This window comes from Nestor notabilis, unplaced genomic scaffold (assembly GCF_000696875.1).
Source record: "Nestor notabilis isolate BGI_N333 unplaced genomic scaffold, ASM69687v1 scaffold13698, whole genome shotgun sequence".
Classification (NCBI taxonomy): domain Eukaryota; kingdom Metazoa; phylum Chordata; class Aves; order Psittaciformes; family Psittacidae; genus Nestor; species Nestor notabilis.
The window spans coordinates 90,137-115,856 of NW_009940719.1; the positions used below are offsets into that span (position 1 = coordinate 90,137).

The 25,720-nt window shown below is 46.7% G+C and overlaps 1 protein-coding gene across 1 annotated transcript in view; it reads left to right on the top strand.

Annotated features, from left to right (window-relative positions):
• Positions 1–2,439: 2,439 nt before the first annotated feature.
• The window catches only part of NRG2 (neuregulin 2), a gene marked incomplete at its 5' end in the record, with an annotated part of 57,227 nt that continues 33,946 nt past the window's right edge, over positions 2,440–25,720 (top strand). Inside the window, 2 exons of the mRNA XM_010020507.1 lie at positions 2,440–2,611; positions 14,123–14,241. Coding sequence (XP_010018809.1) covers positions 2,440–2,611; positions 14,123–14,241 — 291 coding nt within the window. The remainder of the gene's footprint in view (positions 2,612–14,122; positions 14,242–25,720) is intronic.

Below are 25,720 nucleotides of genomic sequence, written 5' to 3' on the forward strand. Positions count from 1 at the left end.
TTGGTAGGGAGAAACGGGGGAATAGAGATCTTGGAAAGCTTCTTGCTTGTCCATGGCCCTCCACCTTCAATGTTCTCCAGGTTTTGGGGCTTTGCTGTGCTCTTGACAGCATTTTCTAGGGAGAGGGGCAAGACTGACACATCTTTCTCCCAGGCCATGCTGCCTGCTTTGTAATTTTGCAGACTGTGAACCTGGAAATCATATGAAGCAGATGTACCAGTGCCAAGGTTAGGACCTTCCTAGTATTTAAGGCATATGTATACTGTTGGCATGGTACAGGATGACCTCAGTACACAATAGGAGCCAACCGACACACACATTCAGACAGAATAAATATTTGATAGAGTCTATTTCTCTATTCCCCAAAATGACCCCTATAAAAGCAAGGTCCTGTTTACCTTCCTGGCTCTCTGGGCACAGTGTTCTGAGAAGAGACAAGTTCTCTTCTCCATTCATTGCCTTCCTGCTCTTCTGGGTGATCCATTTCCAGGCAAGGATCAGGGATATTGGCTTCACAAAACCCAGGACACTTGATTTTCACAGAACTAATGAAATCTGGGGAAAGCTCATACAATTTTTGTTCAGAAGTGCCAAAGCACAGTGACCTGGACAGCAGAGCAAGACATTGGTGTGAGCCTGAAGCAGTCATCTGCATTTGTCCAAGCTGTTTTTTGTGCTGTCCCAGTTCCATTAGCACATCTGCAGCTCTCCCCATCTTGCCTGTGGCACAGACTTCTAGTGAGCCTGCAGCAGGCTTCAGTGTGCAAAAAACAACAGTCAGGAAGAATATTTGATGGGGTTTATTATTTTTTTCACTTGGTGTGCTGAACATTCTTCCTTTGTACTCCTGGGTCTCGTTTGCTTCTGTGCCTTGGAGTCAGCGTAGCTGTGTCAGTGGAAGATCAGGTGTGCTTGGGGCCAGAGCTGCTGTGTTACCCACCCTGTGCTGCCAGGCACCTCTCCTTTCATGATCTGGGTTTGCCTTTCAGTCACTGGGAGCTTTGCCTGGCCAACCAGTGTTACCCCAAACTGTACGTTTCTGTCCACGTTTTTATCTACTGAATTAAGGACAGTTTAGATTCTTACGCCCTTGCATGTAAACCAAATGAATATGAGAGTCCTCAGAGCCTCCTAACACAGTAGCATACTCATGATGATTGCTGTGCTTTTTATTTTCTATGTTTCAGTGAAAACAGTCTTTAAATAAAACCAACCTATGATAACTTAGCTTGGCATGAAGAATGAGTGGAGACATGCAAAGGGCTATAAAATAGTGATTGCTCTAATGAAACCCATCCAGTTCCTCCTCTTTTGATTGCTCTTCCATATCGCAAGATCAGAATGCAATAGGCAATTAAAATATGGCTTGTGCGTATTAGAGAGAGGAAATACTTTATCTTTAACACATCTTAGACAAGTGGAAATCATTGTTATGAATATTCTTAAGCCAAAACCAGCAATTTGCTATTTTTTTAAAAGGTTAATGCTGAAAAGGAAAAGGGGAGCTGCCAGTTGAAGGAAAAATACAAGCCTGCTAATGCTTCTTGTCAGGTTTAATATAAGACTGGTAGAGATTGATAAGAACTGTTTCCCTCTCTGCCTGATGTTTCACCTGTCTGAAACACCCAGGAAAGCTCACGTGCAGAGCCATGCTTCAGACTGGAAAGGCTGCTAGCCAGCCTAACATTATAGGTGCTAAGACCGTATTAAATAGAATCACAGAATCACAGACTGGTTTGGGTTGGAAGGAACCTTAAAGCTCATCTAATTCCAACCCTTCTCATCCTTTATTTGTGCAGGTTTTCATTGCAGCCCTCTCAATGGCTATTGCTGTACTGCTGCTGCTGTTGTGCTGAATGACCATTCACTTTAGTAGCAGTCACAGAGCATCCGTGTCACATGCTGCTGGGGAACTGGGGACTGCACCCCATGACCTGCCTCTGCTCCATCTGCAGTGAAACCCTCCAGCTGTGGTTGGTGGGATGTGGGATTGGCAACACTCCTGTTGGCAGTGGCAGAAATCATGTAGGTGTTGGTACTCATCAGCACCAATGGCAGAATGCAGGGAAAATAGTCCCCAAAGAGCTTGAGCTCCTGCACCTTGGCTCTGGGCTGGAGGGAGAGCCTGGAGAGCAGAGCAAACCCCTGCACTAGCAGGAGACACATGGGTCCTACGTGTGTAAGGACAGCTATGGAGCAGTGGAGTCTGGAGCAAGCCAGACCTGGGGAGCTCCCTCTATTCTCCACATGGGCATTTGACTCCATGCCTATGTGCTGGTAAAGCCTGGGGAGCCGAGCTGGTGTGCGACCCCTTTCCAGCCATCACAGGTCAGTGGGCAGCAGCGCTTTTCCCAGTGAAGGTGGCTTGGTGGGCTCACATTGCTGTGTGCAGCCTCTGAAAGAGGCAGGTTTCACATTGTGTGGTTTCTGTTTTTGTAGCTGTCCCTCCCAAGCTGAAGAAACTGAAAAGCCCAAACGTTCACGTTGGTGAGAAGATTTCACTGAAATGTGAGGCGACTGCTGGGAACCCTCAGCCATCCTACAAATGGTTTAAAGATGGCAAAGAGCTGAAGAAAAGCAAAGACATCCGGATCAAGTATGGGAATGGGAAGTAAGTATGCCATGAGGCTGCTCTGCCTCTGCTCACTAATACTGAGTGTCTGGGTTTGGGCAATCATCTGGGTAGAAGTGATGCTGTGCTCTCCATGTCACTGCTGAGCAGTACTGAGGTGCTTCCTTAGAGTCACAGAACCATGCTCAGCCCATTTGCCATGCCTGGGAGAGTGAGCAGGATTCTCAGTTTCCCCAGAAAGTATCAGAGAGAGAGGAGCAAGGCACACACAGGATAGATGTTGGGTTTGTAGATGGGGCTCTCCTTGGGTATCTGAGATGGGAGGTAACTCTTGCCCTGCTAGCTGTAGGCTGCTTGTAGGCAGAGTCAGTTACCTGAGGTGAATCCTGCTTTGTGGCCAGGGGTTTGAATGCAGAAGCTGTGCAAGCCTGGCAGTTGCCCCACCAGCCCACAGCAGTCATGCATAAATGTGTGACAAATCACTCTGTTACCCTGAATTTAGATTCATTTATACTCAAAGCCATCTAAGACAACTGCAAGGATGCAAGAGCACATCATAATACTGTCTGATTAGGGCCTGCAGTCACTCAGTCTCAGGCAAGACTTTGTGTTGCTGCACACAGGGCAAGCTCCACTGTGGCTGCTCCAAACCCCCCCTGAAGTGAAGCCCTGAGGTAGCTGCTCTCAGTGAGTGTCATCTTAGGGACCACCTCACTGAGGCAGTGCAAAAACACCAGGAGAAACAGGCCCCAGTGACTAGCTACGGGATTCTTGCTTGGAATTGATTTAAGTGAATCCATGTTGCTATTTTTCAAGGCCAACTATTTACATCTGATGTAGCTTAAAATTATTCCATCATTGTGACTGTGCTTACATTCATATATCCTGACCTAGCCAGCAGCAAAGTTAGCTTGCAACTGCCCAAGCCCTTGGAAAACTTGTTAACTTTGTTAACAGATGTTATGTCTGAGTGTGTGAAGCTCATCTCATTATGGACCTCAAAGAGTATTAACTTTTAAAATTAGAAGCCACTAAGAAATCACTTAGATCAGTTAGTGCTCAAATGAGTCATTGCCAATTGCTCTAATTTAATACCAGTCATCTTGGTTCTGATTTCATCCAGAAATTTCACCCAGATTGGTTGACCCCCTTTGCAACAAGTAGGGTTTTCTGGCTGTTTTGGGATGAGGCAGAGAGGTGGTCAGTGGAAGGCTTAGGCTAGAAACACCAGCGGATCCAGAATAACTGGCTTGTTTGTTGATGATTGATGCTGCCTGCTCAGGAAGGGCTGTCTGGGCTTGCAGGCAGCAGAGGTAGGGCAGAACTGTGCCCGTCTCTGCTCTGTTGTCTTCAGTATTTCTCTGAGCCTTGCAAGCCCCATGGCCTCAGTTGTTTACTGGTGGGTACTGGAGCTGAGATGCCCTGGAGGGATGTCTACACCACCCGCTGCAACCAGGCGTGGGAATCCTGCTGGTCCACCCATCTGGACACTGCATCCTGCGGGCAGGCAGCCTGTGGGACCCTGAGTTCAGTGGTGCCAGGTCTCACAAGGATGTTGGGGTGCTATTTCCCTCAGAGCTAGAGAGCAATCAGCACCAGACTAAACACCCATCAAGTCTCTCTGGTGATAGCAATAAGCGCCTCTTGCAGCATTTCCCTGCTGTGCTCCCAGACATCATAGTCCCTCTTGCCTCCTGGCACCCCATGTCCAGCACAAAGCTGTGACAGGGTGGCATCCCACCCACAGCGGTGCAGGAGTTTGCACACTCCCTGTGTCAGGAACATAAACACATGGAAGAAGGTTGATCCTCTTTCCTCAGGACACTGCTGTCAAGTCATAATTTTGCATTTACCAGTTTCCATGGCAATGAGTTGGCTGACAGCCTGCCAGTGACAGGCCAGAGACATGCTGTGCATGCTAGAAGTGCTTCTTGCTGGCAAATAAGCCCAAGGATAAACATTTTAAAGAAAGCTGAGCACCTGCCTCCTCCAGTGCCTGAGGCTCCCTCAGCAACAAAGGTGTAAGCACAAAGCTATCATAGTTCTGTCCCCAGAATCACAGAATCTCAGACTGGTTTAGGTTGGAAGGGACCTTAAAGCTCATCCAGTTCCAACCCCTGCCACGGGCAGGGACACCTTCTACTAGAGCAGGTTGCTCCAAGCCCCTGTGTCCAACCTGGCCTTGAACACTGCCAGGGATGGGGCAGCCAAAGCTTCTCTGGGCACCCTGTGCCAGCACCTCAGCACCCTCACAGGGAACAACTTCTGCCTAAGCGCCCATCTCAATCTCCCCTCTGGCAGGTTAAAGCCATTCCTCCTTGTCCTGTCCCTACAGGCTCTTGTCAAAATCCCTCTCCAGATTTCTTGTAGATCCCCTTCAGTTACTGGAAGAGCTTCCCATCACTTCTTCTGCTCCCTGCTGCCATTAAAACATGACCTTAAGTGGAGAGGTTGCCTATCTGGGGCTGGGGCCTGACTACAGAGGTTACACTCATGCAGTTGTTATCTGGGACAGTTCTGATAACCCCTTATTGACCATTTGCCCTTTGATGAGCAGTCAGCAGTGAAGGAATGTTCTAAGCAGATCAGGATGGGTCTGTGCACACCTGGTCTGGCATCCTTCTCAGCTTTCAGGCTCTTCTCTCCATGGAGTTTGCTAGCTCTCAGTGCTTGAAAACACCTAGAGGTCAGAGTGCTCACTGGCATTGGACCTGTCTCCTTCTGGTCTTGATGGCATGCAGTAAACACTAAAAATTGATCTGTACAAGCAGTGTGAGGATTGAGGGAGTCCTTCCTCATGGCTTTGCATATCTCCATTAAGTATCTGAGTTTAGTAGAGGGACCCAAAACTGGATGTGGGATATGGATGTACATAATTATTTGCAGCGTGTTTGTTAGGAGGAGGCTCCAGGGAAGGATAAGTATCCTAAACTGTAAAACTCGGAAGGAAAGTCCTACTCTGTGATGATTAATTTAAGAATAATGAGATTTATACATCTGGCTCCACTTACAGATAACACTGGTTTCCAGATAATCCCTACTCTTTCTTTCATTCAGAGTAGAGTGGAGTTTCCAGAGGGATGGAAATAGAGCACTGGGAGGGGATTTCCATAGAGAAAGTACACAAAAAGCTCCACAGCATCTGGCCAGGTGCACAGGATCACTAGTTGTCTGCTGTAGCCAGGTAAATGAGCCCTGCCAGGATGTGGAGGTGGTGTCCATACTGTTTCTCTTGGTCCACTGAATCCCAAGCAGAGCATCAGACCCTTTGTGTAAAACTCTGTGGTCCTTCAACAACATGCAAAGGGTTAGGATGGGAAGCAAGAGCAGGATTGCCCTCTGTGACTCGCTGCTGCTCTGTGTCTGGCTTTCCTCCCTGTGTGTTTAAAGAGCCTTGAGATCTCTAACTAGCAGCTGTGACTGAACACTGTTCTTTGTGATGAAGTTTTCATCTGATCCCACTGGCCTTCCTAGAGTAGATCTCTTTTAAAATAAGGGAAGTATATGTTGTAATGAGAACAGCAGTTAACTGCATTTCAGTTCTTCAGCTTCTCCATCAATCCTCTTCCCTCTTGTGTTTTAAACCTACTGGCAAAACTTCTGGTACCATCAGCCAGAGGAGTCAGGTTTTTTTTCAATGGATATTTGCTGAAGGGAGGGGAACAATCCTGATTCCTCCTTTCTGAACTGCATGTTCCATCTGTAATTAGTAACAGGCAGGGGCAAGTCTGGCTTGCACAAAGTGGAAACTTCTCTTTAAGGTGGAAGAAATTATTGGCTTGAATTTTATCTCTGGCTCCATTTAAATAAAACACAGTTGATGGGGAACCTAGAGGAATTACCCAGAAAGAATTGCCTGCAGTAGTGGAAGTACAGCGCACTGAGTGGCTCTTCCTCTGAGCTGCCAAAGCGATACCACTTTCTGCTTAGTGCATCTGAGAATCTGGCTGGGGTTGGGTTCTGACTCTCTGACTGTCTGGCAAACAGTCAAATGCCAGTTGTGGAGAAATCCAGGAGAGTTTCTGCTTGTGGAGGTGTAGAGAACCTGCCCCCGCTGAGGCTGGGCTCTCAGGGCTCAGCCCTGAGACATGTAGATCCCCAGCTGGAGTTAGAGGGGGTTCAGGAGCCTGGTAGTCTCCTCACTGTGGCTGTCCTTACAGCTTCTTCCCTTTGTGTGCTCTTTTACCAAGGGAGATTGCTGTGGTGATGAAGTAGGCACATCATTAGACTGGAGAGGGTTGTGGCAGTTCAGTTTGGGACAGGCTGACCATATGACATCCCTTGGGAGTAGTGTCCTACTTTCAGTATCACCAGGAATCCCTATTGTTAGCCTGTAAGTGGAGCCAAGGGATACCCTCCTCTCCTGTTTCTGTACAGTAGTCCCTCAGGCGTTCCTAGCTGGGGCAGATTCATTGCTGGGGTCTTCCTTGTAATGCTCCCTGCTGTAGATTATTCCCCACCCACAATGAATGGGGCTGTGGTCTTCCCTGTACAGCTCACTGCTCTGGAATGAAGGCAAAAAAAAGAGATCATAATGCCAAAGCAGCAGGGGAAAGAGAGTGCCAATAGAGATAAATGATTTCCTAATTAAGCCTGGAGACAAGGAGGGGCAAAGAGAGCTGTTGAAGCCTTGTGGGAGCCAGAGTGAACCCAAGCAGGCTATACCACCACTCTGGCAGGGGTCTTCAGGCTGACATTTTTAAACAAAGGGAAAAGCTCATTTGACAATGGATCTTGCAAGAGCAATTCCAGATGCCTCGAAGCTAAGACTCTTCTCAAGCACCGGTGTTGTTATAATCACCAGGGGAGCTTCTGCCTTGCTAACTCTCACGATGTCATTATAAGTATCCGATACTTGGGCTTTGGTTTTAGCTGCTGAAGGCACTTTGTTGGAGGGGGGTGTGAAGGAGAGCATCTCCTTTGTTTGCCTGTCTGTTGTTTTAAAGGAGAAGATGGACATCATCTTGGCCAATGCACCTGGGACTGAACCAGGGAATTTGAGAACTGAAAGGGGAAGCAGTGGGTCTTGAGCTAGAACAATCCACAAGCCTTGCGAGTTGGAGCTCCTAAGAGGTTCAGGGATTGGGCATTTAAAGAAACTAGACTGAGTTACAGTGGCTAACAAGTTACAGTCAGATGCTGGGTTGCTTCAACTGATGGTGTGTGCAGACTTAGAGGTGGAAGGAGCTTTATGTACCTGTGATGTTGTGTGGTTTTTCCAGTGATGTTGGCTGCTAAAAAAAAAAATGGGGGAGGATAGAATTTCTTCCTACAGACCGTAGCCCACTGTGGCTGCAGAATGTCACAGACAGGGTGAAGCACTCGTTGAGACATGAGCTCAAATCCAATTCATCCAGTGTGAGTTAAAATGCTTTGCCTTGTGGAAGGAGGGCTGGGGTGAGGGCTGAGGCTGCAGGCAGGTCATCTGGGGCAGCACATTATATATCTACAAGCATGAACTTTCCAGGTTCCCCTAGAATCCTAGGTTTGGAAGCATATCACAGATGAAGACTGATATGTAACCTGGTCTAGAGGAAGCTGTCCCTGCCCATGGCAGGGAGTTGGAACTGGCTAAGCTTTAAGGTCCCTTCCAACCCAAACCAGTCTGTGATACTATGGTTCTATGACAAGTTATACAGGAGATCCTGCACTGACATCTGACCTGTGCCTCAGCCCTAACCCAAAACTCGGCTTTTACGTAGTTATTGATTTCACACCCTGACAGCTACTGCAGACTGGCCTGGCACAAAGAGCAGCAGCACACATGGGTTTGCCTCTCAACAGAGCGGCCACAAAGTCCACTCCAGGGACTGGTGTGTGGTTGCATTACGCTGCGTCTCTTGCCCTACACCTCTTCCTGTTGCAGGAACATCTGTGGCAATTCAGCAATGTGGCCCCAGGTTGAATTTCAGGATGGAGAGGGGTTGCACAAGTGACCCTGCTCTTTGGAGTGTACTTATCGATCTTGTTCCCTTCTGTTGACATTGCATGACCCAGAAGGGACTCTAGCTCTCACTCTGAGACCAGTGTCAGTGTCAGCTCTACAGAGTGAGGACTGGTCGAGTCTTCCTTTTAAAATCAGCCTGTCCCAAGCCTGGGCACAGAGAGACAACAGCACTCCTGAGCAGAGAAGGGGCAAATCTGCTTTTCAGGTTAGAACAGCACTTTAATGTTGGGGGACAAGGGTAGGAGAGAGCAGGCAGAGGGGGTCCGGGGATGGTTGGTCCTGTCCTGGGCACCCACAAGGACTTCAGCTGTGTCTCATGCCTGCTTCTCCCACAGTCCCAGCAGCTCAAACACTGAGGGGGGCAGATGATGGTGTGAGGGGAGGAGGAAGGAGGAACTTCTCCCACTGCAGAAGGGATGATGGCCAAGCTGAAAAGTCTGAACCTTCTTGTCCTTATGTGATTGCTTTGCTTGAGGGCAGTTTCTTTTCCCCCTTCCCATTTGCTGTTTCTGTAGCTAATCCTGAGCTAGCCAGACCATGCCCTAGAGTGCCTAAGAGCCAGCATAAAGCTACTTGTTTTCCTCAAGCACTGCAAGGCACCGTTGGCTTGCCTAGTTTCGTTGTGCTTCCACCTCTGTAACTGCCTCTGAAGGGCAGGAAAGACATTGGAGTGGTTTCCGTCTGTCTGTGCAGGGGAGAGGATGCTCCTGGTTGCCACTTCTGCCCTGCCAGACAGAGGTGCTTTGCCACAGCCATCCCCACTCTGCTTTGCATTGCAGTGATCTCTTCTACCTGATTTTATCCCACTGTGTGCTGGGGAAGATGAATGTGTTCCTGGAGGCCAGGGCTCTGGTAGCCCTGCTCCAGCCAGTGGGGCTGCCTGAGCTTTGATCGTTGCTGGACACCATTTCTTACTGTAAGCTGAAGAATTAGATATTCTGAATCTTCTTGCCAATCATTAATCTGCTCTCTCAGGGCAAATGCACCACCGTGAAAAGTGCCAGGACAGCATGTAGGCTCCAATTAAATCTTTGGCAGGAGTGTGAGCAGTAGACATTATAGCAATTACTGGCCTTTCTGTTCTCTGCCATATTGGTGTGCTTCCTGCCACCGGCTCTCTGTGCAAACAGAGAGGAATGGAGTTAATAGGTAACCACAGCAGTGTATTCAGTGTGTCCTTTGCAAGGGTCATGTTTGGGAATTTCCTTTTCCTAGGATCTCAGGTGTGTTTACTATGTGCAGTGTTCTTCATTGACAATTTAGGGGCTACATATGGTGTAGTCTTCAAATTCTCTTCATCAGCTAATTCCTTGACTTCTTTACTACTTACGTGTTAGCTACCCTATTTTTAGAAGACTAATAAAATACTACAACGGTAATCCTAGAGCTATTTGTGTCCTGAATGTTGCAGAAGAGGCTGAACTCACACAGGGAGCGCCAAGATCCCAGTGAAATGTAGGTGTCTTGGTAGCAGCTTTTGGCAGCTGCCTTCCTGCTCAGAGATGAATGGGTTTGTGCGGAGATGACCTCGGTAAGAGGAGGAAAATGATTCAAGCTTGGCCAAAGTGGAGGTGAGAACATGACTTCTGTCATGAACAGTCTCTCCGTGGCTGAGATGAAGTGCCTGTTTTCTTTGACTATACTGTAGGCCCGGACTCCTATTTAGATGTCTAACTCTGAGTTGTCTAAATTACAGCAAATGAGGCCGCCCTTCCCAGCCAGAATTTACCAGGATCTTTGTGTAGGTCCCAGCCAAAGGCTAATCTCCCTGCTTCCCATTGTGATCTGGTATTAGCACTGCAGAGGGTGATTTACTCATCACTCCAAACTGCCCTCTGGGGGACTCTTTTTCTCATGACCAGAAAGGTATTTTGGGGATCTTCTTCTGGCCAGGCTGAAGGTCTCCTTATGAATCCTATCCCCCAGAGCTTGCAGACAACATATTCCCCATGGCTTATTCCTCCACTGGCACTACAGGAGATAATTAGTGCGTGGCTAAGCCATATGTGCTGAGGGTCAGAAAAGACAATGAGGGAGATTTTCCCCTGGAGTAAAGAAATGTCAACAGAGTTGCACTGCAGTGAAATAATGGGATCTGTCAGTGACCCTGGCCCTTTCACTGAACAAACAGCTTGGGGTAGAGCCTTCCTCCAGAAGAATGGTATCCTCTGGCAGCTGGGCACCCTTGCGAACCAACACTTTAGGGCTTTCCCAGGGGCTGGTGTCCCCAAAAGACACACTGCCCACAAGGTCAGCAAGAGACTTGATGCAAAACTCCTGTGCACAGCTTAATTCCTTGTATGCTGCTACTTGGTATTGCTGTAAAAACACTCTTCAGCCTTCGAATGATCAAAGTACCTGCCCTGGGGGCAGCAGAAGGAAGGATACAGACTTGAGAAACGACAATTTCCTAGCCAGTTTTGAGGTATTTCAGTAGCCCTTGGAGATAGTAGAATAGAACAGAGACAGTGTGTTCATCTTTGCCACGCACAGACCAAGGTCTAGTCTCTTTTACATCCTTTGGTTCAGTTCTTCCAGTGCGCAGGCATTATCCATGTGAATTAAGAGACACACGACTAATGCTGTGAAACAAGTTATCTCTGGCTGTTTCAGTGCTGCCTGGAATAGGGAAATCGTCTTTACTGTGGCCATGCTCAACATTAAAACTTACCCTCACCTGCACCCTTCATCTCTCTCCTCCAAGTCTGTTACCTGACATATAGCATTATATAGTGGAAACCAAGAGTAGCTACACCATCGGTCTGGAGTATGAAAAGCAAGAAAATGCCCTTGATTTTTCAAGGGGATATTACAATCCAAGAGAACTTCAAACTGTGATGGAAAATAAAAATAAGCACTTTTGATAGTACAGCAGTCTTGTGCATTAAAACAAATCAATCCTCTTTGGTTTCACCTTGATTCTGATATGCTGTAAATGCCAACATTGCTTTTTATTCTGCTCGCATTCCTCTCCAGCTCCAGGTAAAAGACCAAATGCCTCTCATCCTGTTCTTGGAGATGAATCTGTCAAGTGTGCCCCCTTTCATTAGCCTTTTGTGTTACTAATGACTTACTAATTTCTATCTTTGGGGCTTAAATCCCTTTTTCTCTAGAAGATCACGTACGCAGGTGATATTCTAATGCTGTAGTGGATTTTTCCAGTTCCTACACACAGTGAAACGTGCCATGCATCTGAGATTGCAACGCAGCCAGTTATCATTAGGGTATCTGTCCTCTGGCAGCTGAAGGCAGCGTGTTGGCTAATGCTTTCAGCTCTGCTCTGGCAGATAGCCTCAGCATGGTGTGCGAGGGTGGTATGTTCTACAGGACTTAGCGTTAGAGCTCTTCCAAGCTGCTTTCAACACGTGCTGCCTGCCTTTCTGCTCTGAGTTGCAGCAATAGCTACCAGCCTGTTGTAGGGGTGGTTTATGAAACAGATGGTGTAGTCTGTCAGGGAGGGTTGAGACGGCTAATGGCTGGGTGTGCTGGGGACAGTGTTGTCAGAGTTGCATTACAGCCCAACAGAGCCAAACCCTTCACTGGACACCCATTGTACCTTCCCAGCAAGATGCACAGGAAAGCTTTAGCTCAGGGGCAGACAAATTTGAGCTACTTTACCTGGGAAGTTTACTTGTGGGCTCTAAATACTGTTAAGTTTTTCCACTGTGGTTTGTTTTTAAGGGGGCACAGGTTGCCCAATAAGTGGTGAATGCTCCATCCCTGGCAGTGTTCAAGAGCCTTGGGCAACATACTCTAGCGTAAGGTATACCCTGCCCATGACAGGGGGTTGGAACTGAATGATCTTAAGGTCCTTTCTAACCCAAACCATTCAATGATTCTATGCACAACCCAGCTGCCACCGAGCAGCAACAGGCCCCAGAGGTGCCTAAATGCTTCGCTGTATCTTGTTGCATGAGTTCTAAGGCACCACAACAGCGAGGACCATGATGACCTTGACTATCATAGGTTGCTTTAAGAGACTTGAGAAAATTCAGAGGAGCGTACAGCACTGGGAGTCAAGGCAGCTTTGCACCACTCTGCTTGTTCAGGCTCCCATGTTGAAACATGTTGGTCCACATAACTGGCTTGGCACAGTGGCTTAGGGGAGACCTAGGATTTAGAGATCTTTGCATACTGTCACCATTCATTTAAAAATTGCACCACATGGGGCCTAAACTTGTGCAACTGAACACTTGACCGCATCCTGTAAAACAGGGCAGAGCCTGTATCCTGGGAGCTCTACCAAGCTGTCTCCAAGTGCATTTAATTTACTAATATAACTAGTGAGATGTTCAAGCTGTGTCCTTGTGCTGTGCCTCCCAGTAGAACAGCATGTCAGGGTGTTAAAAAGATGACAGTGTGCTTCTGTGAAGGACTTCCTATGGATGATGATTTGCACAGCCCAAAGAAACGTCCCTCTCAGATGACACATGTTAACATTGCAAATATGTCCAAAGCTAATGATTACTTTCCACATGTCAGAGACATAGGCCACTGGGACCTCGTTCTGCAGCTGGCAGTGTTTCCAAGTCTCTAAATAAAGTGACTACATGACACAGACCTGAGATAAAAGCTTGGGGTAGAAGGCAGAGATATGTTCTCATGAGAAGAGACCACAGGGTGTTTTTTGATAAGCTGGCTAACATGAAAGGAGATGTAGTAAAACAGAGGGCCTAGTGCGGGAGCCCCACTGTTGGTTCATGAGTGTTATTCAGTGTGTGTTGAAGGCTCCTGTAGATCTTTGTTAATGTAAGCAACAAACGATTTTGCCTATTAGTCAGAGAGGCATCCCTGAGAATGGGACATCAGCCATAGCTGGGTGATGCTCGTCTTCTCCATAGCACCACAGAGCTCTGTTGCTTGAGCTGCTCCCTGTCCCATGTAGCACGCAGCACAGGTTGATAGCTGACATGGGCAATCATCCCATACGTCATCTTTTGCTCTTTCTAGGTGCCTCTGGCTGGTAAGATGATTGTGTGCCGTTCAGCCCCACATGTTTGTAGTACACTAGAGTGCGTGTAATTGGGGGAGACAAGGTGCTTCTGCTATTAGTTGACCTGGATGAAGCTACAAGCTAGCTGTCTGTGTCAAACCACAGGGTCTGATTTGCAGGCTGGAAAGGGATGAGTCCCTACATACACTGTGGGTGTTCGTGTGTCAGTGTGTGGCACTGCTAAATGCAGCTGACTGCTCAGTCTCCTTGCTGAGGAAGGTGCAAAACACAGACCTCCACATCTCCATGTCGCAGGCAGATTCTGCTGTCCATCAGTAAAATGTTTTTTTCCAGTGTAGAAAGTCTACGTGCCGGGATGCTGGGGCTCTTGGGCTCAACCCCTAACAAAGAGGAGGACCTCAGACCAAACCATGGCAACATGCTAAGAGCAGTGGATTCAGAGGGAGATGTTCATTTAGGAAATCAGGGTGGCTGTGATTCCTGGGAAGGGTCTCCTCTAAATCCTGACCAGGCTTGAGTGCTTATTCAGCTTGTGAGGTCAGGCAAGCCATCCTCTCAAGAAGGGGTGGTGTCGCAGGGCCAGGAATGGTTATCAATTCTGAGGGTGGTTAGCAATCGAGTAAGAAATGTCTGCTGTACTTTTCAACAGAAAGATTTCCAGACTGCAGTTCAACAAGGTGAAGCTGGAAGATGCTGGGGAGTACAGCTGTGAAGCGGAGAACGTTTTAGGAAAAGACACCGAAAAAGGCAGCCTGAATGTGAAAAGTGGTAAGTGAAGAAGCCAGCAAATGTCTTGTCTGCCATTCACGCAGAAAGTGGGAGGTTCTGCACATGATCTGTCCTTTATTTTGTTTCATGCTTTTCAGGAGTAAAATAGTCTTGGGAGATAAGAAAAATGCAGCTTAGCATAAATGTTTATCTTTGTTATCTGTCACTGGCAATGTGGTTAATTTACATTTTAAATAAACTTACAGTCTATGTATCTTTTTAAAAGGGGTAAAGAGGAAAGAAAGCTGGTGGGCTTGATGTTTTCTTTTTTAAAAAGAATTTCTGAGAAGCAAAACTCACCAGAAGACAAGTAATTAAACCATAGCTTTGTGATGAGTGAAGTTGCTTCTGGTTTTCATCCTAGAATGTGTGCTCCATCTCTTAGAGCTCAGCAGATGGAGTCTGAGGTTAGGTGGTTTTATTATTATCTCGGTTATAATAATTATATTGCTTAACATGATGGTTTGGTTGCACCCTCCAGCTCAGAAAGTCTCTACAGTGGTTGCCAGAAGCCAGGAGGGTGCAACTAGGGAAGGGATGACTCTGTACGAGCTCTGTTCCTAAGCTCTTCCTCCTGCCATTCACAATGGGCCACTGCGGGAGCCTGGGCTCTGTGCTCTGCAGCCCTTCTCGGTGTGATCCGGTTTCTCTGTTGTGCTCTTGTTAGCATTAGTCAAATGCGAAGGAAGGTAGCTTTCTCCTGCTGCTTTTTGGCGTTATTTTCTCTATTAACCTCTGCCTCAGCAGTGTTTGAAGTCCTGAATCTTTTATTCTGTGAAGCCGCAATACCACATAGCCTCCCCCTCGGTTAGTGCCTGTAAAAACTCAGTGCTTGCAAAGCCTGCAGGAAGGCCATCCATGCTCAGACCTCCATGCCTTCATGCTTCACGTCTATGAAGTTAGCCCTGCTGCTCTGCTGTGTTTCTACCCAGTCATGGTAGGAGAGGTGTCCAGAATAAGCTCACTGAGGCAGTGGAACTTCCTTCTTTTCTGACTCGTGCTCTGGCTGTCCCACCACAATGTAAACTGCGCCTGTTTTGACTGGGGGCTGCATGTGCCAACCCAATTCCTATGTGCGACACGCACAGGCAGCATGTGTTGGCCATCAGACCCACATCTGCCTCCTCCATGTGCAATCCTCCTCTTCCCAGGCACAACCAATCCCTTTTCACAAGAGGAGGAGTGTGATTGAGCAGTGTCTGCTGCAAGACTCCCAACCTGCAAGCTGCTTGTGGCACTAGGAATTGCATATCAGGCCACTGCAGCTCCAGACAGCCCCTTCCCACGTAGAATCATAGAATGGTTTGGGTTGGAAAGGACCTTAAGATAACCCAGTTCCAACCCCCCTGCTATGGGCAGGGACATCTCACACTAGACCAGTTTGCCCAAAGCCCCATCCAGCCTGGCCTTGGACACTGCCAGGGATGGATGATAACTGTAAATGGTAATCCTGTCAGCATTTGACAGGAATTAATTCATCCTCTGCACTGTCTGACAAGGCCAAGTTCTCTTTGACGTCCCTTCCAACCTGGTACTGTATGATTCTATGATAGGTGGCTGCTCTCACTCAGATCACAGGGAGTATGAGAACACGGCTGAGGTGCCCAGAAATGTGTTGACCTGAAAAGCCACCAAAGAGACCCAAAGATCTGTCCTGTACCTTTACCTCGTGCTGCAGGCAGCAAGGTGCTGCAGATTCAGTAGATTGCCTGCTGTGGCCTGCTGGGGCAGTGCCTTGATTAATCCATTTTCTAAGCTCCTTGCAAATCCGCCTTTGGCTTGCCACTCTCAGCTGCATGCACCCCTTGCTGCTGCTGTTTGCAGGTCACCTGGCAGGACAGCAGCTAACTGCTAGTTACAGTCTCTTGTAAATGTATAAAAGGTGATGCTGTTCACAGTAGACTTTTGCAGCTCTGTCCACCCACTTTGCACTCTTTTTTTCTCTTCCCCCTTGAGCTACCAAAAGCCAAGCAGCCTTCATCTGTGCCCAGGCACTTGCTGTCCTAGAGTCTCCCTCTTTCCTTTCTGCTGAGCCATCCTAGACCTTGATAACTTTCCTTACTTCTGCAATCTCCCTTCTTCTGTGATATCTTTCAGTAGAAAACTCAGGGCATCTGCTTGTCTCTGAATCCATGTGTCCCATCTTCTGTCCCTGCCTTCATTCTTCTCCAGGCCCCTTATCACTGATCCCATTGTGGCTAAGTCTCAACATAGTGCTCTGTGAAGTTCTAGCAGTTTATAACGATTAATCAGAACAGATGTGCAAGGTGGCCTCCCCTTGGAGTCCTTCCCAGAAGCTCACTCCAGCTATTGCTGTTCTTATGTTCTGCTGCTTAAAATTCTGCTTCTTTAGTGCTGCACTGTCCTTTGGAAGCTGGTGCATACTCCTGCCCGGGCAGGTTGGCTGGTACCGATGCTTTGGGACCATCTGCAGGAAGCACACCTTCTGACCTGACACTTAGTAGTACTGTTGGAGGTCCTGTAATGTTGCTGTGATACAGACAGGTGAATCTAGGCCTGAGAAAAGGTCCTGAGCTAACACTGCATCTTGTGATATAGAGAAATGAGGTTTGTGGACATCACTGGGTGCCCCTGTAGAGAGGTGCCATCACAAGAGGTGGCCTGAGGCTTGAGATAAGTGTCGTGGAGGAGCGAGATGTCCTCAACCCAATGTGCCGTTGCCCTGCAGGGTGCAGAGGCCAGAGACAGAGGCTCCTGATCCCACTTGAGACCTGACTGGCAGAGAGGGGCCTCACACATGAGACCTTCAGGCCCATGGATATGAAGATCTGAGATTCAATCTCTGCTGGCAAGACTTTTTCAGCCCGACGAGGCAGCGTTGCTGTTGCAAAGTACCCTTCCACTACCGCTTTCAGTTTAAACCGGACTCTAAAGAGCATCTTTTCAGCTATGCAGATCTGTTGTGAATCACCAAAAACTCCGCACAGAAGAGAGATTTCCTGTAGAAAGAGAGTGGCTGCAGTACAGAGACCCTTTGTCACTTAGAAAATATCCATCAGTCAAACCCATCACCTCATGTCTGCTCTGCAATTCTGGTATTTCCACAAAGTGCCTTGCTCAGAAACAAATGCTTTTGCCTTGAAAAGCTTTGGGAGGGTGTCAATTTCTGAGGAAATGCTTCTGGGCTTAGCCGAAACATATTGTGCTTTGGTGCTATTTTCGGATTTTTATTATTTTGAGGTAAATTAGATGCTTTCTTAGAAAAATGTCCCACTTCCCAGCTCTCTGTAATGAGTATTCTAACACTGGTATCATGTGGGCATGAGGGCACAGCTGAAATGTGCCTGTTACAGACTCTTCTTTCCTCAGAAAATTTCTAGACACCTCCTGAACGGACATATCCCCCCTCCCCTTTTTGTTTAACACTGCAGGAAAAATCCACTTGTCTAAACACTTATTTCTGCTTTTACCTTTCTATGGTGGTGTCACCTCCTGTCTCTGACAGGGAGCTGTGTGCACAGTGTAGCTTCTTGTTTGTGCATCTAGAAGCAGTGAGGGACTTTGATCTAGAACGAGCTGTTGCTGCCAATGGGCTTGAGTAGAGTTTGTGACTGTGGACATTGGACTTCCCTAGCATCCTGGATTATAAAGAGGAAATGGCTAGATGTGTTTGGTTCCCATATTGCCTTGGGCCATGGCCTTCATCTGTTTCACGTTCCTCCATCTCTTGTATGAGCATTACTTTGTGCTGTAGAACTGCACCTACTCGTGGGATGGAGGCTCTTCACCTTTTCTTAAACTCCGTATTTTTCTCACTGTCATGTTCTGTGACTCCATCTTTACACTCTCGTGGCCACCAGGGCTAAGAAAACCTTCCACAGTATTGCTCATCACCTGCCAGGTGAATCCTGAGCCCTCTCATCACAACAGAGATCCTAATGGCATGAAGCCCTCTACACCAAGGGGGCCAGTGTGCCCTGTGCCATCCCCTGCAGGGGCACTCCTTTACCTGCCTCTGTTATCAGTTACCCATCTGAGCATTTTCTAACCAGTACTAACACATTGACAGCCACGCCAGCCTGTGCCACCCAGCAGCACCTCCTCTTGTCCTCCCCCCTGCAGTAGCTAAGCCCAGCCTTCTCTGCTCAAAATAGATATTTTGTTCACTACTTTCTTACCTTAATTTCCCCAGGAACAACGAAAGCACCACAAGTCTTACCAGCCTCAGAAACTAAAATAGTTGTTATGGAAGAAGAGTGTAAGTACCTCTCCCCCTGCTCCCCCCATATAGCTCCTTTCCCCTTATTTGTTTTATTTTTATGATGCATTTTGCATAAATGCTTTATTGCCTGCTGGAATCTTCTTTAATCGCTACTTCTCTTTGATTTCTCCCAAAGCCACTGATCTTCCCCTGGATCTTTCAAAGAATATGATTTATATTGCGGGTATCTATATTAGAGAGGGAGAGCTTGATAACTATTTGCAACAGCAACTTGAAGAACATGCTACTTAAAATCGCAGCTGGATTTTAAGCATTCACAGCTCTTGCAATACAGTCCCTGCCCACGGCAGAGAGTTGGAACTAGATGATCTTAAGGTCCTTTCCAACCCTAACTATTCTGTGATTCTATGATTTATTGTACTTGTAAGATGTGCTTTGATTTAGCAGGAGTTTTTGTTGGTTTGGTTTTGGGTTTGGGTTTGTTGGGTTGGTTTTTTTTTGAAGATAGGTGAGAAAACCAAAAGAGGCTATAGAAAATGCAAGAAAAAGGACATGAGTCTTCCAAGCATATCATAAGAAAATTGCAGAAATACATCTGTGTTCTGCCATCATATTTTTCCTAGAGTGTCCAGAAAGCAAGAACAGATTACCCAAAATGTGTAATTTGATTTAATGTGGTGGAAGTGCTTTTTAGCATTCCCTTCTATTCAGTTGTGATGAATGCAGTAGAAAACAGGCACACAAAAATACAAATCAAAGCATGTCTACAAGGGTAGGTCTAGAAAGCAGGAGCCTGGCCACTGTTTCAGCTCTTCCTGGTGGAGGGCACTATTCCTGTTTTTGACAGTGCCTCTTTGCTGAGCAACACTCGGGAGCCCACTGGACAGGCCAGCAGGATCCCTTCTCAAAGAGCAGCGACCCAGAGGGCCGAGGACCAGGCGGTTATTTGAGGTCTGTGCTGTGTTTCCGTTCCAGCTGCTCACAACCAGGCCTGGAAGCACAGCTGGCTCTGCCTCTCTGTTGATGATTCTGCTTTGCAGAGTTCATGGGGATGTTTCCTCCTTGGAAAGCTCAATTGTGGATGATTTTAAAGGAAATGTGATTGCAGCCACAGCAGGGACTGGCCAAGTATCCTTTAAAAGGTTTTCTGATTAGAAAACTGTGCTTGTGTTGTGCTCTTGTGTTGTGTTTAGCCTTCCAGTGCACTGGGGACATCAAGCTGAGACACAGCACCATTAATGCAATGACCATACCATCCTCCCCCAGGATTTTTCCATTGTGTTCACCAACATAGATCCGTGCTGCTGACTTGCATTGCATTAGATATATGCTATTTTTACTAGAAGCCAAATTTCAGTAATAGAAAGGAAACCGGCAAAATACTGCGTGGCTTGCAGAGAAGTTTCTCCTTTTGAAACACTTCTTTCCTCTGGAGGAACATCATCCTTGACTGTGGGTTTTTTTTTTTTTCTTAATTATGTGAAGAGATGGTAAAGTCTCCAGGGTTGAAGTTGTAATTGACTTTTTCCTTCACATTCCTTTTTCATGATCTCTTTCAATAGTTACCTAAATAACACATAGTTCCTCTGATTTTTATGGTTACTGATGATCTATTATAGAATTGCACATGTGCATAACATATGGGAAAGTAATGAAGATGTTGTGAGGTGTGATGCTTTGGAAAGCTGACAAATATCTCATTTTTGTCGAATTCTTGCATTTCTTTTAAATATCTGTATTCAAAAGCTTGTCTGGCACCTTTAGGTTGTCCAGCCTCTCATTGTTTTACTGAAAGGCTGTAAATGATCTGCTGGATTTTAAACACCACGTTGAGAAAGCACCATGCAAACTTGGTAGCAGCTGCAGTTCCATGGGGTAGGAGAGACTGCCTCGCACGGGCAGCTTGGTTGTGGCACTTGGTCACTTCTGTTTGGCCTGCGGTGTGAGGCAGGTATCTTAGCAGGTATGGTGGGCAAGGATGTTAGACCCTACACCTCAAGCTCACCATGTTCTCCCCATGGCCCAGGCAGCCTCTGTGGGCAAGGGGATAGAAGCCCATGTAGCCCCACGTGCCTAACCCCATGCAGCCCCATTGCTCCTGGTGTATACATTTTTAACTAGTCTTTGTCCCAAAGGTCCCAGTTCCTTCCTCAATGGTCTGAGCTTCCTTTCTACCCTTGCCTTGGGAAAAAGAGTGTGATAGCAAGTATTTCTCCCTTGGAGCATTGTTAAAGCCTTTCTTACCACTCTAAGTATAGCTACGAGCAAATCCTGCTCCATTCTGGGTCACCCCTGCCTTCCTCAATCTGAGGGCCAGATTCAGAAAGGAAACCTGGTGTCTGGGAAAGTCTTTCCATGATGCTGTGTACCACAGTCTTACACCTTCCTGTGAGTATATGTTTTGGTTTCAGCATTGTCAGACTAGAGCAGCCTTAGAGATGCTTTCTTCAGAAAGCACTGGGGCCCAAAAGAGAAGAAATGCCTACTACTCTTATCAAGTCTTCCTGATGAGCCCAGTAAGCACAAGGTAGTTGCAGTAGCCTCATTCATAGTGAAATACTGTTAAATAAGACATGCTGTCTTGTGTTTGTCACAGGCGCAGTTGGGTGGTCACAGTGGCTCAGCTCACAGGCAGAGACTTGTAGGGATGAAGTAACTTGATCATGTGCCCTAATGCAGTGAGAAACATCCTTTATGCTCATTTCGACATCCAGAGAGCTCAAAATGGTAAAGTGATCCTGTCACTGTGCAGCTTGAAGCAGCTAAACAAGGTTTGGGGGTCTGTGGCTACAGACCTGCTTGGTAAATGGAATAGGAATTAGTGTCAAAGTTTAGGAACATTTTGATGGAGGCAAAAATGGAAGAAATTTCAGAGCAATCTGAAGCAGCAGGTTTATGCAGGATAAAGATACTCAAATCTTACAAAAGTTCCCTTTTAAAATGGTATTTAAAGATAATGTTTGAGATCTCTGAAAGGTCAGGTAATGTTTCTTGCTTGTTTCTGCTGTTGAGTTCTGTAGTTTATTTTGATTTTAACAAACATGTAAAGTCTTGAGGGTAAAAAGTCATGATAGGCTGGGTGGAGAAAGCATGGTTTGGATACTCAGGATACAAGAGAGTCCACCAGTGATGGGCAGATGCTCTAAGCCAACATGTGGATCATTGCAGCTTCTCACCTTTGTCTGGGTCTGTCTAGCTAATCTGGTTGAGTGCCTTTACCAGCCTGTGTAGGGCGACGGTGCTGGCTGGGCTACAGGTGCTCTGAGGCAGAGAGAGGTTTTGGATCAGATGAGAGGTGGAAGAGGGAGAAAGAGAAGAGGCATCACTGAGCTGTGCTCGAACATGAGGATTGGGGGATAATATGAAGATGAATGATGGCTGGTCTCTCCAGATTGATTCTGGGAGCCTATATTTCAACTGCTGGGGATCACAAGCCCTCCCTGAAAGCCCCTTTAGAGGTCCCAATAGGAGGGTAGGTGAAACAGTACTTTTTTTCTCCAGTTAAGTCTAACTCTTCACACACCACAGGTTCTGGGTCCACAGATTTCATATCTGTTATCTTGATGATACGACTGGACTAAATTTGTAGACTTATTCAGACTCTGTCCCATTTAATACCTTCTCCAGTGCTCAGCATGGCTGGTTTGGAAATGTTTTCCTTCTCTCAGGTGAGATAGGCTTGGTGGACTTGCATGAACACAATGGCTCAGTGATGTGTTTACTGTGATGTGGTTTGTAAGTCACATCTAGTTGAAGCTTCAGCATATAGCACAGTAAGATGTGACATGTAATTCAGGTTCAGCCAATTCCTCCAAATTGTGTCTCAAGTGCAGTCTGGTATGGCCTTTACTGGGTGACCATGGCAGACCTGAGTGTCATTCTCTGGTCTCTCTTAGTCAGAAACCACTGTGCTGGAGCCAGCAATGCTACAAACACAAGCATGGTGCTGTTGGTTTGGAGATGAAGGGTGTCCAGCCACCTCAGAACCCGGGCAGAACAGACAGAAGTCGGTCCACCAAGGGCCATGCGGACAGACCAGTTTTCAATATTAAACTGAAAATAGGTCCTGGTGTGGTCTATGCTCAGATGATTCAAACCCCACGGCTGGAGGTGTGGTTGATAATGGAGTGGAGCCTGCATGCACATAAGGACCTGAGGTGTACGTGTTGGACATCTCATCATCAGGCTGCAGGGAGAGCTGTGTTGTGCCTGTCGGCTGTCAGCTCCCACACTGTGTATTTTTTAAGTAGCCATCAGATCCACTACTCTAAAGACAGGCTGTTGTGACTCTAAAGGCAAAGATGGGCAGTATGGAATGAAGTGTAGGGTGAAAGCTGATGTCTCCTGGAAGAACTGAGGCTGTAAACCCAGCATTCAGAGCAGGAGGCTGTGTGTCAGATCTGCTCGTATGAATCCATCGTGTGATCCTGGCATGTTGCTTCACTTTCTGGGCTTCAGCTGTCCCACCTGCAAAGCATTCATGCTGGTTCTGACCCTGCAAAAGGCTTTTTAGGTTGTTGAACAAAGTCCTTCACTGAAGTATCATGTTGCTGCTATTACATTTGGTGATGGGGATTTGGGAAAATAAGATGCTGCAGTGCTAACAAGTGCGTTCTGGGACACCTCTGGTAGAGAAAGCATAGAAAGGGCTGGAGAGATCAGCCTGGAAGAGCAACTAAAAGCTTTATAATAACACAGGACTTTGTCCCTGCAGTAACTTCCTGTCCTGTGGAAACAAGCAGTCCCTTGGCACTTGGAAACCTTTAAACTCCCTTCTCAGTGGAACAACTGAACAGTGCTGATGGGAGATGCGGGCAGTACTGCTTGTGTTGTTTTGATCAGCACTATCTGATGCTCTTGAAATGAGTGTCCTGCAGTCTGGCATTTGTATTCTGGGATGAACTTCAAATCTGCAGCTATTGATCCACAGGAACTGGGAACATAATTCCAGCAGGATCCATTTCAATAAAATGCAGGGGTAAATACTGGGTTGTTTCCAGATGAATAAACACACAGGAGCAGAATTTTTATGAGCTCCAAGGTCTCCAGACTGTTGCCAGGCGAGCCCCAGTCTGCACAGACCCTTCTGATTCTATGTGCAGATAGCGGTGAGCATCCAGCCTCTGTTCAGGTTTATTAAGAGAAAAGGGTGTCGTGCCAGACCTACAGAAACCTGCCACAGGGAGAATGGTTAGGATCAACAGCTCCTCCATGCAATAATCAGTGTAAATCATGGATTTAGTGTGGTTCACACCAGGTTTACAGTGCTACAACTGAGGAATAGCTTGGCCAGACACCTTCTCATCCATGTTCTTCTGACAAGCGGTTGGATGAACTCAGTTGAGAGGAACCTCAGCAATTCTGTGTTTTATCAGTAAGTACATGAGGCATATACAGAGCAGGCAATTTGTATACACTCTCCAACCAGCTGAGTTCATCTGTCTAACTGAATGTCTAAATATTGAGAGAATGAAGTGTCTGTACTCTATGAACCCTCCAGTCAAAGTTAGTTAATAACACAAAGGATCAGCAAACCTATCACTGTGTCCCTGCTCTCCTCGACAGTAGCTGTAATTTGTGGAAAATTAACTATAATTTATAGTCCAAGCTGCATTAAGTAACTCTTTGCAGGGGGAGTATTTTACCTGATTTCCAAGAGCAGGCTGGTGAGCTGCCTGTAAAGGTTAAATGACGTGCATGGTAGGAATTGTGTAAGGATTCCTGCACGGTCATTAATGGCCTTTCTGCATAGATGGATTGCATGAAGGGAAGTCCTGAAGGACTTCAGTGTCCGTGGCTCTCCTCTTTGTTGCCCTGTCATTGATGTTAATCCCAAATAACCTTGGTGTGTGATGGAAAATAGATGCTCTGAATGACTACAGCACTCTGAATCTGTCCTGTTTATGCAGCACTGTCCTCACTGTCTGGCACAGCAGCAATAAAATGTGGCTTCAGGTGTTTGGCAATCACATCCATCAAGAGGCAGCCCTCTTTTCCCCATCCTTACCTCCTTATTCCCTTCTGCTTTGTTCTCAGCTCTGGGACTTTACAGCTAGGGAAGGAGGTGCTGGCTGTGCCTGTAAAGCCACAGGTAGCTCAGGGGAAATGAGGGGGGAAGATGATTATTTTTTCTAATATAAGAGCCAGGAAGGGGCAGGTTTAAAGTCAGTAGATGGAGATGTGTCTTTGCACACTGTGTATGTAACACTGGAGCTCTTGTCACAAGTAGTGTGGATGTTACAAGATTTGTTCAAACAGTAACTACACATGTTCATGGAAGAGAAATCCATTAAAGGCTATTAAATGTAAAGACACTGTGGCTGACTTAGGTTTTCTCTGAGCAACTTATCTTAGATGTGCCGGAAGAAAATGATCATTGCATGCTTGTGCTGATCTTCTTCTTTAAGCATTGCCTATCAGCCACTGTCAGACACAAGACAGGGCTTTGGTTTGACCAGTGCTGCTCAGCTTATGGTCTTATGAAGGCCTGTATTTCATGACGCTTTCTTCTCAGGAGGGAACTGGGCTGACTGCTTCTTTTTGTAGCCTTTGCTATATCTATGCTGCTAAAAAACAGACTATGGTAATACGAATCTGTGATTCAGTTTTAAAACACTTTGTGCTTCTTCGGGAGAATAGGCACAGTACTTGCAGAAAACAGGATTTAAAAGATGACAACAAGATGCTGCTAGGAGAACTGACGAACTGTGTATTTTTGACAGGCATAGCTCAATTGACAGCTCTGTTTCTAGCAGTGCACAGCATTCATGTCCCAAGCCTCGTTCATGTTAGAATCTTTTGTATTTGTTTAAAAGGAACAGAATTGTTCATATGGGATGAAAATCCCATGCAATCTCTACCTGGTCAGCACTGTAATCCACTCTGGTATCACAACATCACAGAGCACTGCATCTTATGGTCCACCTTCTCTGATGGAAATGGTACCTTTACATCTGAGGTGCTTTTAATGGGGCAGTTTCTGGGCTCTGTTTTTATTTCTCCTTCTCTGCTTCCCCCTTACTGTGGGAAGGCTTGCTCCAGAATCCTTTCCTGTAGGATTTATGATGTGAGACTTTGCCAGATGGATTGTTCTGCTTGCTAGCAACCGGTATACTTGATGGTTGTAGGGGTGACGGCTTCCTGCAGGCTGTGCTTGTTCTTCATCTGTGTGCCTTTCAGTTTGCACCAGTGCTTTCGTTCATGAAGCTTCAGTGCTCCCTGATCTGATGGCACACTTGCAGCTTTGACACAGGCCTGTTCATTGTTCAGTTCTAAGGTACTTCAGCAGAAGTCTAC